Source organism: Stegodyphus dumicola, chromosome 3, assembly GCF_044657685.1.
Source record: "Stegodyphus dumicola isolate Sdum_Otavi_A_Nest chromosome 3, ASM4465768v1".
Classification (NCBI taxonomy): domain Eukaryota; kingdom Metazoa; phylum Arthropoda; class Arachnida; order Araneae; family Eresidae; genus Stegodyphus; species Stegodyphus dumicola.
This window is the reverse complement of record NC_140770.1, coordinates 128,244,271-128,261,106: the sequence shown is the minus strand read 5'-3', so window position 1 is coordinate 128,261,106 and position 16,836 is coordinate 128,244,271. Positions and strand designations below refer to the sequence as shown.

The following is a 16,836-nucleotide window of genomic DNA, read 5'->3' as shown; positions in this document are numbered from 1 at the left end:
TCAAGGATATAAAATATTAGTTGGTGTAAAATCAACAAATGTTTCGGTTTGAGATTATGCCAAGCAGATACGCAGCTATGGAGTCAAGTTACTAATCGCACAAATTTATGATAAAATAATTATTTCTTCAGTAATGAGATATTTTATTTAGTGCCAAATTGAGATTAAGAATCGGGATTTCCGGCATGTTTTTTTATGATGAGGAAAAAAATCTAATGCGCATGCGTAAAGCATACCCCTTCCCTCCAAGAAAGCCCTAAAAATTTGGTTGGTGGTGGCTTTGAGGTCCGGATTTCAGATCATTCCAGATATTGGATGTCCGGATCTCGGACTTTGTGCTGTTTATATATATATATATATATATATAGTAAAAATTTTCTTTATATATATATAGATTTCTTATTATATATATATATGTATATATTAACAAGCTAGGTAGTAATTACAATAATGAAAGACCAATTTGGTCTAAAATTTTTTTTTCGGCAATATGCTGCAAAATTAAGGAAATGAGAAATTGTAGAGAGCTCTCCAAAAAGTTACCAGGAGCTATGGCTCGAAGAAAAAGTTCAACACATTTTTTTAAAAAACAATGTCATTGAAGGGTGAAAAATTAGGCTACAAGCGAAATAGAATGTAAAATATATTAAACACAGTAAAATACTAATCGTTGGAAACTAGTAATGGCAAAAAATACAGTAAAATACCTATCGATGTGATAAGTGAAAAGTAAAAACATATAAAAAAAACCAATCGATGGAACAAGTTAAAACAAATAAAACAAACAAAAATATATAAAAATATAAAGCGGAAAATGGTAAATTAGCTGAATTCGAAGTCTAACCTGGCTTTTCAAGGGAAATTTCTAGTTAAACGTCGAACCAAGCTAAATCCATTACGCGTTTCGCCGAAACAGACAATTGAAACATTTGCGTTACAAAATTTTTTATTTGGTTAGATAAATTGTCTTAAAACAATTTTTTAGTCTCAATTCTTTGTTCCAATTTCCCGACGCGTCCGCACAAAATGACACATTAAGGTGTTAAAAGATGTAAATGCAATTACTATGTACAGCAATAACTAAGATAAAAATAAATAGCGGTCTGCTATTAGTCAAAATATACAATAACTTACGGGCTGGACTTGCTAGCTTAAAGAATTAAACCTTTATAAATTTCAGAAATCTAAAATTAAATTTAAATGAAAACAAACACAGTGGGTCTTGCTAAGACCAAGTAAAAATTTTTTGTAAAAGAAACATAAAAATCAGACCTGTGGTTATGCAGTCTTCTCCATCATGAAACAAAGCTGAAAAGGGGTTATAATTCCCCTCTGTGTCCTTCAACGCTCTCCCACTCGTCGTGTGATGTAAGTAGGGGGAACAATGTCACTGGGCAACAGCCAATGTGATTAGACTGTCCGTTGGTGGAAGCTTGTCCCTAGTATTCAAAGGGGGGTTGGAAGACGTGGAAAGATTTCAAAATGGCGTCAGTCAAGTTGTTTGAAGAATAAAACTTTTTCTAAAAGTGAAAATGGCTAATTCAGCTAAAATTACTTAACATGGCCGCAAAAGTAAGAGTAAAATGGAAAAAAAACAGTCATTTGTTAATAAAAGTCGTAATTCTTCAAGCTAGAGGGCGATCAATCTACAATGAAAAACGAAAAGGCCCGATTTGTTAATAAAAGTAGTAAAATTGGCCATCAAAGTAATTTAAAACTATTTAAACACTAGTATAAAAAGTATTGTGCCAAAATTTTGGAGGAAAGAAAATGTAGTGACAGGAATTATCTGTACTGTCACTACATTTAAATTATCTGTACTGTCACTACATAATAAATTGTATTTTTACATTAGATTCTCAGAATCAGCCATCCACTTTAATACCGTCCCATTTGGCTTTAAGTATAAAATATCACTCAAAAACTCAAAAAATCTAAAAATTGGTAAGGCTAATGCCAGCTTTTTTAAAGTATTTTTAATTATTTTTTGAGGAATTAGGTTATTTTTCAAAATAGTTACGAAGTATAGTATTTCTTCTTGAAGGTGTTTTGTTGTATTGCAGATTTCTTATTCTGAGTAGCTGTGAATAAATTGTGTTAAGGATGACTCTTTTGGAAATATTTGAATTCCAGTTGGTTAATTTTAGTGTTGAAAAATTAAATTCTCTTCTTTTGTCGTAAACTTTTATAAAATTGTAATCAATAATATGTAAATCAAGGTAGACTACATTATGTTGCACTGTATTTGTATTATTTAGTTTTAAGCATGTAGGGTAAATATTAGCAACTTCTATTTTGTTGTAGTTGTTAAATGCATTTCACAAGCTGAATGTTTTGCATTGAAACAAGAAGGTCAACAATGTGTCTTAACAATGGTACAACACTTAATGTCTAAATGTCCAATAAATTATTCTCTTATTCGAAATGCATCTTGTATAGACCTACGATTGATGGCTAAAAGTCCAGAAAAAGCCCAGAACAAAATGAAAATAGTTCTAATGATATTAATGCGGAATAAACGTGTTTTACAAGATGATTGTGATGAAATTCTGCTGCAGTTTGGAGAGTTTCTAGACAAAGTAGTTAAGACAAATTTACGTGAGTTTTCTACTTTTGATCCTCAAAATCTTTCTCTTGACACATTTCTCACTTCTTATTTTCATGATTTTCACTATTCAAAAGTATGGAAAATAGGGAAAATGATTCTTATCTTGTCACATGGACAGACCTCTGTGGAAAGGGGCTTCTCTGTAAATAAAGCAATTGAAATTGAAAATTTAAGTGACTCATCATACATTTTCCAATGCACAGTATTTGATTACATAAAATTTTCTGAAGGTATTCTTAATATCCAAATTAATAAAGAAATGAGATCAGCAGCAGCTTTTGCAAGGTCTAAATATATGCATTATTTAGAACAACAAAAATCTTGAACTAAATCTGAAAATTCAAAGAGGAAAAGAAATATTATCGAGGAAGAAATTGATTATATGAAGCAGAAGAAAAAATTTTTTCAAAGGGACATTAAAGATATTAATGAAGAAGTAGATGCTTTAGCAGATGAAGCCGAGACCAGCAGGAACATTGATTTGTTTATCAAAGCAAATGAACTTAGAAGAATAGTTAAAGAAAAGGAAATAGACATAAATAAATTAGATGTTAAAATATCTGAAAAATTTTCAGATTTAAAAGAAGTATAAATGTTTTGTATCTTTTATTGTATAGTTTATTATTCTAGTATCTTTTAAAAAACCAAGGAAATAAATTGTATGTTTACAAATCTGTTATTTTAATCTTCAAAATATTCTTACATTGTGATTATAATAGTAGTTGACTATGTTTAAATAAATGTCAAATAAGTTAAATAACAATCATGTAAATCTCTAAAATATCTGCGACTGTTATTAGTGTGAAATACATTTATACATGTTTTTCAAGAAATTATGTTCCTAATTTAATGTTATCTACTTCATAACTTGTAGGGAGTTAGTTTAATTTTCAAATTGTTTTATGTTAAGTATTAAATTGAATTTAATAATAGTGCATAATACACACTTCTGTTAGTTTCTTAAAGTGAAATTACAAGCATGAAGTCGTTTGTATGGATAATAGCTTTATCTGAAAAATTCTTATTCTATTCGTGTTTTTTTTTTTTTTTTTTTTTTTTTTTTTTTTTGCTGATAGGTCCTTAATTTTTTCTTTGATGGTCCTTAAAAGTCCTTAATTTTCATGTAAGGAAATGTGTACGAACCCTGTAAAGAGAAATATCCAAAATTGAGAGATTTTGGACTTCAAATTGTATCAATGTTCGCAAGTACATATATCTGCGAGCGTGCATACTCCGATATGAAATGTATAAAGTCAAAATATTGAAACAGTTTGAAAGATTCCGCTCTTGAAGATATAATCAGATTTACCACAACAAATATTGATGTGGACATAAAAGATATTGTTGCTAAACAATTACTGCCACAATGTTCTTATTAATATATTATGAATATTTTAAAATTTTCTTTTTAGTATAAATACAGTATTTTTTTAATTAGCATAAACTGACTTTTCATTTATCAACATTCTTGGCCCTCGAAATGTTTGGTGAAGAAAATAGGGCCCGTGGGCTATGATAAATTGGACAGCACTGCTCTATAATAATGAACAGTAATTAATCAATTTTACAAAATTATTATTATTATTATTTTAAGTAGTCCAAAGGAGCTTTGTTCCTCAAGGACTGTTGTTTTCGTTTTGCGTTTAATCACTATAAAGGGCGAACAAACTGTTGCCACCAAATGTTAGAGTTCTGCATTATATTTGAAGAAATTAAATAATTGAAAATCTGCATAAATGTATATATATTTCTCGCATTGTGATAAAACAACGGTTACATACAGCCATCGGATTTTGAAGGACGTAATCCTCCTATTAATATGGGCATCTGGACGACCAAATTTGGAATTTGTTTTATTATTGATTTCATATTTTGTAAAATTTTAACGAATTTTTTAGTAACGAACTCAACAATTTAAAAGCGAGCAATGGCAACACTCTACAAGAAAAAAAAAAAAAAAAAATTTTTTTATCTCCAGTGCACGGATCTGTGTGTCAGAAATTCTAAAGATATGATCATTTTAAAATTATTTTGCGACTTTGCTATTGAACTGAATTTCATGGTTTAAATGCAAAGAACATGATATTTAATAAATAAAGGTAGCATACAAAATGTTAAAAACACCCCTTTGGATGTAATTTAAAACCTGGAACCTTTCTTTCTTTTCTTTTTTTTTTTTTTTAAATCAATGGTATTTTCATGATCAATTTCCTTACATATTAATCTTACCGCTAACTGAAGAAAATTTTATCATTTACATGTGATTCAAAGTCTTCTAGTGAGGTATCATTTATGTAAATAAAAGCTGTCTTTTTCCCCTCAAAGCACCATAAGTGTAGACTTTTTGCGTAGGACATATGTTTGCATTTCTTAGGTTATTTTAAAATTTTTTGTTTAAGTTCTTTTGTTTTGTTGGTTTCCAATAATGAATATTTTTTTATCTAAAATATAGTGTATTAGAAATGAGAAATCAATTGAATTGGAAAACAGGCAGAATAAAATTTAATTGCATGTTTTTTTTAGTTAATTATTAATAAAATTTATCTTTCTCTTAAAGTAAAATTATTGCTAACAGTTTCTATTTCCAGTGTTACATCACTGAAACTCTTCATATGCGAAATCCTTAATATTTTAAAAGAGTATGCTGTAACCTGGTGAATCCAAATTCTTTTTTCGATATCATTATTTTATTCTGAAAATTATTTTAAAAAGTTAGTTTTATTTATTGTTGAATTTTCTTTTTAGGACGAAAAAATGTCATATTTGAAATTTGATAGGATCTTATGTGATGTACCTTGCAGGTAAGTAGGTATTTGTTGATTTTACAATTAGATCTTTTGTAGTTTTGTTTAACGCTTTGGTTATAATTCTCTAAATACAGATATAAGTAAGTGTTATTATTTCCTGTTATTAGGATATATAATAATAATCTATTATATTATTAGAATGCTGGAAACAGTACCAGAGTGGGGAATGACATTTACATAATCCTTTCATCCAAAATGACATTTCGCCCAATTTTCCTTCCCCTCCCCCTTGTCACCCATGAAGAAATATCTTTTCTCCACTGCCCTAACTGCATTTCCACATGCCGAATGGGGGAGAGATGGGAATTTTTCTCTGTCTCTGTCTACCTTTTCATTCTATATCTCTTAGAATTCATAATTCCTACTTCTATTTTGACATCACTAACTTACACTCATATCTACAATTATTAATAAATTATTTTTTAATGAATTTCAATTCATGTTTGTTAAAGTATCTTCTTTAGCTTTTTTTCCTCTTTTTAATGTATTTTTAATCTTAATTTAGGTATTTATTTATATACATATTGTACACAATTTTAGATCATAAGTGTTGATAAGAAAGTATCTACTACTTATTATAGTTAAAAAAGTGTAATAACATCACCATTTTCATAAATTAACTTCCACATACATAAAACAATGCTTCTTTCATGTAATAATAAGGCATTACTAATTTTCCATTCACATAATCTTTATTATCAAATGCGGAGTAATATTTCAGGAATGATTATTTTAGATACTTATTAAGGTGGGGTGAAAATAAAATATTTGCTTAGTGCAGTGTGATATATTTTTAATGCCCCAATTTAGCAACTTAATGGGAAAAAGTTATTTAGGTAAAAACTATGATTTTGATTAAAACTCTTTATAATGATTTAGGATGCTAAAAATTTCTTTTATCTACCTGAGTTTAAAGAAGTATTTATCCTTGCTTTAAAATCCTTGCTTTGGAAAAATTTGTATATTTTCATGCAAAAGGACTTCTTAGGCCCATATCACACGCCGTTTGTTTCACACGAACAACTGTTTCTGATAATTTTTCTGCCTGGTTTAGTATTGAAAGAAAGATGTGCGACTTTTTCCTGCCTTTCCAAAAAAATTGCAAGTTGTTCGTTTTCAACCAATCAGCTTCGAATGCTATCAGCTTGTTTGTAATGACGAACCAGTTTCTTCTGTGTTAACCCCAAAGCATCTATGGTGTTTGGCTATTGTGACAAAGCAGAAAAATTGTTCCAAACAGTTGTTCTTCCGAAACAAAATGACGTGTGATAGCAGCCTTAAGCAAGAAACTTGCTACCTGGAATTTTTCATATGCATAATGTGAAGACAAGTTGATTTCCGTTAAAGAGCTCTCTATGCAGACAACTGTTCTGTTTTGCTGTCGGTTTGCATGCGCTTTGCAATTAATCAGAACCCAGTCTTTCTCAGGTTATACAAATCCATTTCCATTAAAGAGCTCTCTATGAAGACAACTCTTCTGCTAGGCTGATGGTTTTCATGTGCCCTGCAATTAATCAAAACCCAAACTTCCTCAAAGGTAGATAGCCCAGTCAAAACTATCATACTTTAATTAAAATTCCAAATCAGATCCACATTCATCTTCTAAATTATTATCTTATTATTTCTTTATTCCTAAAATAAATGTAACAGAGTTTCATCTGTTCAGGCTATGTTGAGTAATATTTAGAGCGTGGCTGATTGTGAGCTACCAGTACATCACTGTAATGTCCTTGATCACGAGAGAGGGGTTAATGGGAGAAGAAATTTCTTGGGTGAAAGAGCAATGCCATGGGTTATTTTAATGGAGATGTGTAGGAGTGAAAGCAAAGAGATAAGAGTCCAACACTTTCTGACCACAATCCTGCCGACAGAAAACAAAAAATTTACCCAGTTTCATAAATTCATTGCACTTCCTGGAGAATAAGTCTGATATGTAGATGGGGCTTTTCTGCCATCTCAACTTTCATCAAAGTTCTTGTTTCCCAGAGAAAGACAGACATGTATTCAGGAGTTAGAAATGGTTTTTAATGCTGACTTATTGTTAAAATACATTTTTTGAAAATCCAAAGAGTTTTCTAATGAAATTGTGGTTTACTTAAAAAAAAGAAATGCTTGAACCCTCTCATTTAAGGAATGGTGCACTACAGTTAAGATTTATCTAAACAAAGTACCAGAGCAGGGCTTCAGTGCAATTTAAGCTCTGTTTCCCTATTACATAAACTGCTTTCATCAAGTCTTTAGCCATTTTTAAAGGTATTTGATAGTACTTCATTTATTATATTTATAATTATCATCAGTGAGATCTCTTAATAAGAACAGGTAATCAAATTACGATGATACATTTTTTTAAGCAAGTATTTAGAAGCAAAAAATTCCCATGAGTTTATGACAGTGTATGATTTAGAAAAAGGAATGGCAATTGACTCATAATGTTTGTAATAATAATATAATAATGATAAGAAGCAATATTTGCATTTGAATTTCTGATAATTAAAATTATTTAGAATGACAATATCGTGTAACAGCAATATCTCTAAGGGTAAATCAAGTAAAAGTAAAATTTTAATTACATTTAAAGTCTTGCTGCTTTCATAAAGAATAACAGAAGATTGAGAATGAACATGCCATTGGAAGTTGCAGAAAAAATAAATAAATAAATAAATAAATAAATATAAATAAAAATAAAAATAAATAAACAAAATTGAGAAAAATAAATTGCATGTGATTAATTATTTATATGGAGGCCCGGTGGCACAATGGCTAGCGCAGCAGCACCACAGGTCCGGGGTTTGATCCCCGGGCTGGGCAAGGTCGACTCAGCCTTTCATCCATTGATTTCCATCCTTTGGGTCAATAAAATGAGTACCAAGTTCACTTGGGGAGTAAACACTGGGGGTCTTGCGAAAAACTGATCACTTGTTCAGAGCATATGCTTATGCACCCCGGAGCCCACGGTCAAGATAGCAGATTTCGGGACACTACGGCTGTTGTGCCACTGAGTTTAGTTTAGTTTTTTATTTATATGCTTTACCTGTTTGAGATATTCCAAAGTTCTCTCTTTCTTTTTATAATGAGAATTTGGGGTGTATTCTATCATTTAATTAGAATGCTGTGTGCTGATGGGATAACAGAGTAAACAAAGCATATGTAACAAAAATCGAAAACCAAAAATCAGAACTACACTGAGACTACCCGCCCACGGTTGTTCTGTGCAGGCTCGTAATATACGTATATAAACCTTAATAATAATTAGACACAGTGAGTCTATTATTAGAGAATCTGTTTATACTTTCAATATTTATAGAAAAAGAAATAAATTTTATCTACTTGAATTCTGCACATGCTTTTTGACGAATAACAGTTTTATTAACACTTGACATCAGCAGCTTCACAGTTTCCTTGAATTAAAGCAGGAATTCTGTACTATTATATTAATCAATAAACAGAAAAAAATACAATATATGATTCAATTAATACATTCAATTCATAGAATGCTTATATCTTTAAGCAAATACGGATCAGAATGTGCATGGCAACGTCAAAAACTGATGCCATCCACAAAAACGTATACATAAAACAAAGTCTTGTGTTCACTCAACAAAGTTATTCATAAAACAAAGTCTCGTGGATATCTCCCGAAGTTTATTGATGGCATTACGTACATTTCCTGTTTTTGATATATATGTGATAATTCGCTTCTACAACTCATCTGCCTTTTCCTGAATCTGGCAACAGCTACAGCAGCGAGATACTTCTTCAAGTTGCATGAGGAAATGGAAAGAGAATTCCATTCAGATGAGGTTATGACGTGGCGCTGGATGTAACTGAACTATACCGCTCGACAATGTTGCTTGATGATGTAATTCCGTTTCATGATGAATCGAACTTTTTATCTTACTTCCATTCACTCTGTACATACCATAATCATGTTTATTCTTTCATCATTAAATACTTTTAAAATGCCACTGCCTTCCTCTATTTCAATCCTAACCTCATTCCACATATATTTTATATTTAACTACAGGAAGGCTTGCAACAACATGAGGAAATCATATAAAACAACAGAAACAGGATTTTTCTACTTTTATTGCAAAGAGGTTCTGAAAGAAATCTGGAGGTAATTAGAAAGTCAGAAATAGTGTTTAAAGGTTGAAGAGATTGATAAATGAAAATGATGAGGAAAATAATAAAAAAATTATTAGAATTATATGGTTTCTGTAATACATTTGAAAGTCTGATACAACATTTCCTCTGTAGTATGCTGAGAAAGCATTAAAGAAGTTTGTCTTTGTGTTCTTTGAAGTCTTGAGCAATAAAAATTGCTTGAGCTGGAGAAATATCATAGTAAGCTCATACAAAAATATGTGCAGGCCCAGAGCATGCTAAATACCATGCAAATGAAATGTATGATCTCCATATTTTTATGAAAGCCTGTATTGAAATAAGCTTTACTTTTATTGACTACTACCATGATCATACATTTCCTGTATTCAAACTTACTGAAGTATTTTTTAATTATCTCGTATAACTTTAATCGAACCCCACTAAAGGCTTTAATTAAAAATGCTTTGTTTTGCTATGTTTGTGTCTACCACGTTTACTGAAATGTCTGCCCTTATGGGATAATAACCTTCATTTGCAGCCCTTTCTTTATATAGTATCAACTTGTGCAAATCCTACATAAGTTGAGAGCTGCTACCTTAATATATAAACATTTTATTTTTCTGTCAGTATTGTTTCCTTGACAAAAACGGGTAACAGTGCTAGTATTTTTATGAATTAATTTCCTTGTTTATAATCAATAGCGTTAATAGTTCTTATTTTCTTAGCATATTAGAGATTTAAAAATACTGCTTATTTAGGTATAATAATTTTTTTAATATATTATATTTATTTACAAATAAAGTATAAAATTTGCTTTATTTCTAGTGGTGATGGAACAATACGTAAAACTGCTGAAATATGGAAGAAATGGAATGCAGCTAATGGAAATAATTTACATGGGTAAGTATAAATTTTACAGAAATTTATATAAAATCCTGTATTTAATTGCTACAGTTCAATGAATACAAAGTTGTGCAAGTTTAATTTTCATACTAATTTCTTTTTAATGGCCAGAAATCTGGCCAATATGGTAATTTTGTAGAAGAGTAAATGTCAAGAATATTGGCTAACTAAATTTGATGTATGAATACCAAGATGTTTTCTGTGTACATATATATATGTGTGTGAGTATGAAGTTAGATATGAATGTATGATATGAAGTTAGACATATATGTATGTAATGAAGTTAGAAGTTGAAGATATATTTATGCTGTGATATTTTCACAAAAGTGCACAGTTTTGAATCATGATCTTTTAGCTTGCAGTTACGTATTCTGAGGCGTGGGCTTGAAATGCTAGCTCCAAGTGGTCGAATTGTATATTCAACATGTTCTTTAAATCCCATTGAGAATGAAGCTGTAATTTCTACAATTTTGCAGGAAGCTAAAGGTAAGAATCTATAACCTTTTATAATCTATATAATTCAATCAATGTTTTGCATTGCAATTAACATACCTAGTTTAGCTATATAATTCATGAAGTATTTCTCAAATTATTTTGGTTTTTTCCGTTTAAAATTATATTTAAATTTCAAATAAATAAATATGATAGTTAATATATAAATGAGTGCTTACTATTTTATATGTTATCCGATGTTTGTTTTTTTGGAGAGAAAATTGATTTTTTGTTGTTTGGAATATTGTTTGCTGCAACTGTGATAGGCTATGTTTAAATAATCCGGACCTCAAAGCTACAAACTTTCTGCGCATGTGTCAACGCATAATGCGTTAACACATGCGCCTAATATCTTTACGCATGCGCGTTTAATGTATAACAGACGGTAAGAGCTAAGCTAAAATTATCTAATTATCTATTTCAGTTAATGTTGCAGATTGCGTTGTTCCTTAATCTTCGAATTGGATTCGGCTTATTATTATATGAATGGTGCATTATAAAATGAGTTTAGGCCTATTTGGTTTTCTTTTAAAATGCTGCTCTCACACACCACATAAGGCTCGTGGAAACTCCTGGTTTTGTGGAAGAATTTTCTGGTTTTTCTTATTTCATGGTTAGATTTTTGTTATTTTGAAAAGTTATTATGTTCTTTAAAGTTGAAAAAAAAAATATTTATTTTTCAGAATATCTTTGCTGTTAAATCAATTTTTATTAACAGTAATTTATAATTCAAAATTTCTTTATTTATACAGGGTTCGTAGTAGTCCTTACAAGTGCTTATAAGTCCTTATATTTGAAAATAAAATATAAGAGCCCTTATAGGTGCTTACTTTTTCTCTAAAGCACTTTTTTTTTTTTTTTTTTTTTTTTGTTTTTAGTGTTATTTTTTGCTTTTAGTGCTTTTTTTTTTTAACACACATTTTCCGCCGTACCAAAGCCAAAACTAAATAAACAACTTTTCTTTCTTATATGGAACGTCAGATGGTGAATCATACTCCCAGAAATAGCTTTTTTCCCCTTTCTCTGCATTAACATAACCTTTGGCGCACGCGAGTACAGACAGGTGCACATTGCTCTATTGGTCAAAGAATTGCGAAAGCGCTAGAAAATTCCAGTACATTCCGTATTCTTTTGCTCCCACCCAATATACTACACAAGTTTGATTTTTCTATCAAGATTTTAATAATTTACATTCTCATTCCACGTGGTCAGTTCATATTAGCATTTGTTATGATCGGTATGCTTATATTATGAGCATATGTATGAATATTTATAATAATATATTTGCAGTAGCTACTGAAGTATAGATAAACTTCAAAAATGGGTAGGTGTGTTTTAACACAGATTAGTTTTCTTCTAAGGAATAATATTCGGAATGGCATAAATAAAGTGAAAGTAATCAAATAGTCAAAATAATAAATTTTTTTTCCAATGCATTATACAGTACAGAAGTTGGGGGTTCTCCCCTTTCTCCACAAAATCTTGAATATTGAAACCGTTACAGTTTGCAGCAAAGCAAGAAATGTTTTTTTTTTGGGGGGGGAGGGGGTCACTCTTCAACCTGAATTGAATAGGACTAAAAGTTCTGCGGTCTACCAACCCAAAGCGAATAATGATTCTATTCTGGAAATTTAACATAAAGGAATATGTACATAAAGAATAAAAATGAGAAATAAAAAGAGTAATGATGATAAATAACATTCTGTCATTATTTGGTGTTTTTTAACTATATAGTCAGAGTTTATTGATACTCCACATTGTGAAAAGTTGTTTAAGACTTTTTCAGTTGTCCATTTTGATATATTTATTTGATTTATGTACTTACATATTTTGCCAATTTTTTCATCTTTGGAGTGTATTTATATATGCTGTATTTTGAGCAAAGGCCTTTATTTAATTTTTTTTTCACAGGGGATGGTTCTATGCAATTACAAGGGTTGGAACTTTAATAGTGGCAACTATTTATTTACAAGGAATACAAAAGTGATTCATGTCACCATGTTTTACAGTCCTTCAATATAGTCACCAGCATTATGTACAACCCGTTTTCAACGATGTGGAAGTCGCAGAATACCTGTAGCAGCGCCTGTTTTGTTGATAGTTTGAATGGACCGGTCTACTGCCGCAAGAATCTCAGGAACAGTTTGGAAGCGAGTGCCACGAAGTGGTTCCTTCATCTTAGGAATTAAGTCATAGTCACAAGGGCTTAGATCTGGGGAGTATGGTGGACGATAAAGCACTTCCCAGCCCATCGCTTGAGCAAATCAGTCACAGCTTGCACTGCATGCGACCGAGCATTGTCATGCAAAATGAGAGGAGCATTCTGCCAAAAGTGTCACCGTTTTTTCTCAAAGCTGGTCGGAGATTGTGCTCCAAAAATGAGCAGTAATAGTGCACAGTGACGGTCTGCTGTGGGGGAACGGTATGCGTTAGGATGACACCATCACAGTCATACACGAGAATCACCATAACTTTCACATTGCTGGGGTTCTGATGAAATTTCTAACGTTGTGGTGACCCGTGATGACGCCATTCGTTTGATTGCCATTTCAGTTCTGGCTGGTACAATTGGGCCCAAGTCTCATCCAGCGTAATAATATGGCGTGAAAAAGCATCTCCTTCGCGCTCATAGCGTTCCAGGTGGGTTTGGGCAGCATCGTATCGTAGCCATTTCTGCGTTTCTGTCAATTGATGTGGAACCCATCATGAAGCAGTTTTTCTCATGGACAGGCGTTCTTTCAGAATGTGCAGCACAGTCGTATGCGCTAATCCTGTTTGTCCGGCCAGCTGACGAATCGTTTGGCGGCGATCACTGTCCATTAGTGCGGCAGCAGCTTGCACGTCTGCATCGCTGACACTCGGACGACCTGGCCACTGCATATCTGCCACGTTTTGGCATCCTTCATTGAATGCTTTCACCCATCTTGCTATGGTTCTGTAAGGCAATGCAGATTCCCCGCAAGCCTCTTGAAGCCCTTGATGACACTGTCGTGCTGTACGACCTCTGGCACATTCAATTTTTATCCAACATCGTTGTTCTTGTTGTGAAAACATCCTGACAACACTTACTTTAGACCGCAAGCTAATACAAGGATCCATTCTTCACATCACTCTGCATGTGCGTGATGTTGGCACGACGAGTCTTTTTGCTGAGAGGTAAGGTAGGTATTGTGATGCTTCTTTGGCGAAATGAAGCAACTCCAATGATGGAACACAGCAATAACTTTTATTTAACACTAAAAAAAATGGCGACATACAAACAAGAAGAGAAAACATATTCTATAAACTTATTTAAAAAAAAAATAATTACATGCTTCGTGCGAGAAAATGCATGCAGCTCTCAAACCTGCATTTCAATATTGCCAGTAATCTGTACATTATTTATTATTCATCTATTTCAAATGCATGAGAGATTAATAACGATATTAAAGCTGTTACAGTATGTAGTTCACGTGTGGTATACGCGATATTCTTTGGTTTTGTTGCGTAGTGTTTTTTCAGCTGTGTTGCCACTATTAAAGTTCCAACCCTCGTATTTACAACTTGCTTTCGCAGTTTAAAAATTGAATAATGTCAGAAATATTGATCTGGTTACCATTTAATTAAATGGGAAATTGTAATATTTTGTAAAAATCTCTTTCTTTTCTTTTTTTTTTTTTTTAATCAACTTGATGTGTAGGGTAACAAAACATGTTTCAATAGCATATGTAAATATGTGTCTTCTGCTCCAGAATTAGGAAAGATGAGTGCTTGTTGCATTCATTGTGTTCTCACTAAGTATTTGTGTAGAATTTTACAAACTGCTTGTTTTAAAGAAATGATTGAAGCATGTAGTTCAGATATGAAAATTAAGGCTTAAATTCTGCATTTAAAATTAAAGCACACTCAGTTATTAAAAACTGTTGCAGATTCCTTTCTGCATTTTGTGCTGAAATCAAAATTCTGACATCAGGAAAAGCAATTTTGATGCTGTCAATGCAGGAAATCATTTGAAAATATCCATGAAGTGGTACTAAAACAATAGTTTTGTTTTCAACCAAGGACAAATTCCCTCAGCCTTTTATTTAGCTGTTAATTATTAAATTTTAATTTATGAACATAAAAAATTACTTTTATTCAACCTTTGACATTTATGAAAATTTTCTTTACTTTTTGTTGTTTAATTTATAAAACATGCTATAAATAATTTAAAGCTAAATAAAGTAATATTTTTTTTAAACTTTTGGACTGTAGGGAGAATGAGTTTAGAGTAATAGTGAAAGAGGTACATGGATTAAAATAGGTTGAAAACTGTGCTATAGAAGAATTAGAATTTAAGTATGGATTAAAAATGTTGCAGAAATGCTCAAGTTAACATGTTGTAACTTAAAAATTGATGAAAAGTGATAATTATTCTGGAAACATTGACTGATAATATGACTTAGCCTATAATGTTGACAATTTAGGAAATAGGTAGAGAACTCTCACAAATAAATATTTGCAAAGCAAAATAGAGAGAGATAATTTCATGTAGAAATGGCATAAAAGGTTAAAGCAAATTATGTAGCAAACCTCCAACATCAAATCTTTTTAAATGTATAATTTTTCTTTTTGTGGAAAAAATTAGGCTTAATTCTGATATCAGTAAATCACCATCTTTCAGATGCTTGTTCTGTTGTTCATGTATTCAGAAATCTTAAGTACTTAAACGTAAACTTATTTTCTATGCTGTACAGTATTTCTAAAGATGTGTATCCCTTTCTATTTTGCTGTAGTGTTGAGTACCTATCTCTTTTTTCACACAAGATGTTTTAAGCTTTTACAGATATTTTCAAATAACATACAATTTGTTATTTATATTATTTGAAAATGCTTGTTTATTATAGCAACTAAATTGCATGTATTAGCTAGAAAAGACCTATTTTACATCTCAGTCATTTCCAACTGTCATTCGAGCTTCAACCTCTTATTTGTGAAATAATATGGATGCATATATTTTCATTAGAGATGTTTTCAATTGTAATTTTTTTTACTTTTATCTATTTTTACTACCTTAACTTGAAATATGTGTATATGTATGTTATATTTTTATTTTCATATAAATTTTCTATAATTTAGGAACAGCTGAATTGCTCGATGTTGGTTCATCTTTACAAGGTTTAAAAACTTGTCCTGGTCTTTCTTACTGGAAGGTGGCAAACAAGGAATTGGAATTTTTTGAGAAGTTTGAAGAAGTTCCGGAGAAAAATCTAACTCATATTAGGCCTCATATGTTTCCTTCTTGCAGTGAAGTTCTACAGGATTTGCATTTAGAGCGGTGGTATGTTGTACAGTTTCTAATCTGAATTCTGAATTTATTGTGAAATAATTTTGTTATAAAAGAAAAATTTTAATTTCTTAACAAATAGGTTTTAGACTTTTTAATATATATTTCTCTGCTGTGTATGTTTGATTGATATAAATATTCTTTACTTGTAGCATAAAAAATATGATCTTTATGGGTCAACTTAAAAATTAACTTATTACGAATATAAATATATGAATAGTAAAAACTATTTTTCCTCTTCTCTCAGGGAAAAGGTTTCATTTTTTTTATTTATTAATTAATTTTTTTAAAGCTTGCGTGTCTTACCTCATCATCAAGATACTGGAGGTTTTTTTGTTGCTGTCATTCAGAAGACTAATAAGCTGCCTTGGGAAAAGACATCAGGTAATTTAACTTCATTTTTGAGAAAATTCATTAGTCTTTTTATATTCCTCTTTCTAAATATGGCATCATTTTTTTTAGATGATGTAAAGCAGAATAGAGATAGGTATGTTATTTTTTTTTTTTACCTCATTAAGTTAAATAAGTAAAAATATTTAGAAATTTATTATAAGAATAATGTGAATTATAATTCCATGATATGTTGCAAAGAATTCAGTACTTTTAGGAAATTTCCA

At 30.9% G+C, this 16,836-nt stretch overlaps 1 protein-coding gene across 1 annotated transcript in view; it reads left to right on the top strand.

The window, feature by feature from the left end:
• The window catches only part of Nsun2 (tRNA (cytosine(34)-C(5))-methyltransferase Nsun2), a 116,206-nt gene that overhangs the window by 78,184 nt on the left and 21,186 nt on the right, over positions 1–16,836 (top strand). Inside the window, exons 9-14 of the mRNA XM_085813300.1 lie at positions 5,354–5,409; positions 10,345–10,419; positions 10,778–10,908; positions 16,012–16,213; positions 16,512–16,603; positions 16,682–16,706. Coding sequence (XP_085669426.1) covers positions 5,354–5,409; positions 10,345–10,419; positions 10,778–10,908; positions 16,012–16,213; positions 16,512–16,603; positions 16,682–16,706 — 581 coding nt within the window. The remainder of the gene's footprint in view (positions 1–5,353; positions 5,410–10,344; positions 10,420–10,777; positions 10,909–16,011; positions 16,214–16,511; positions 16,604–16,681; positions 16,707–16,836) is intronic.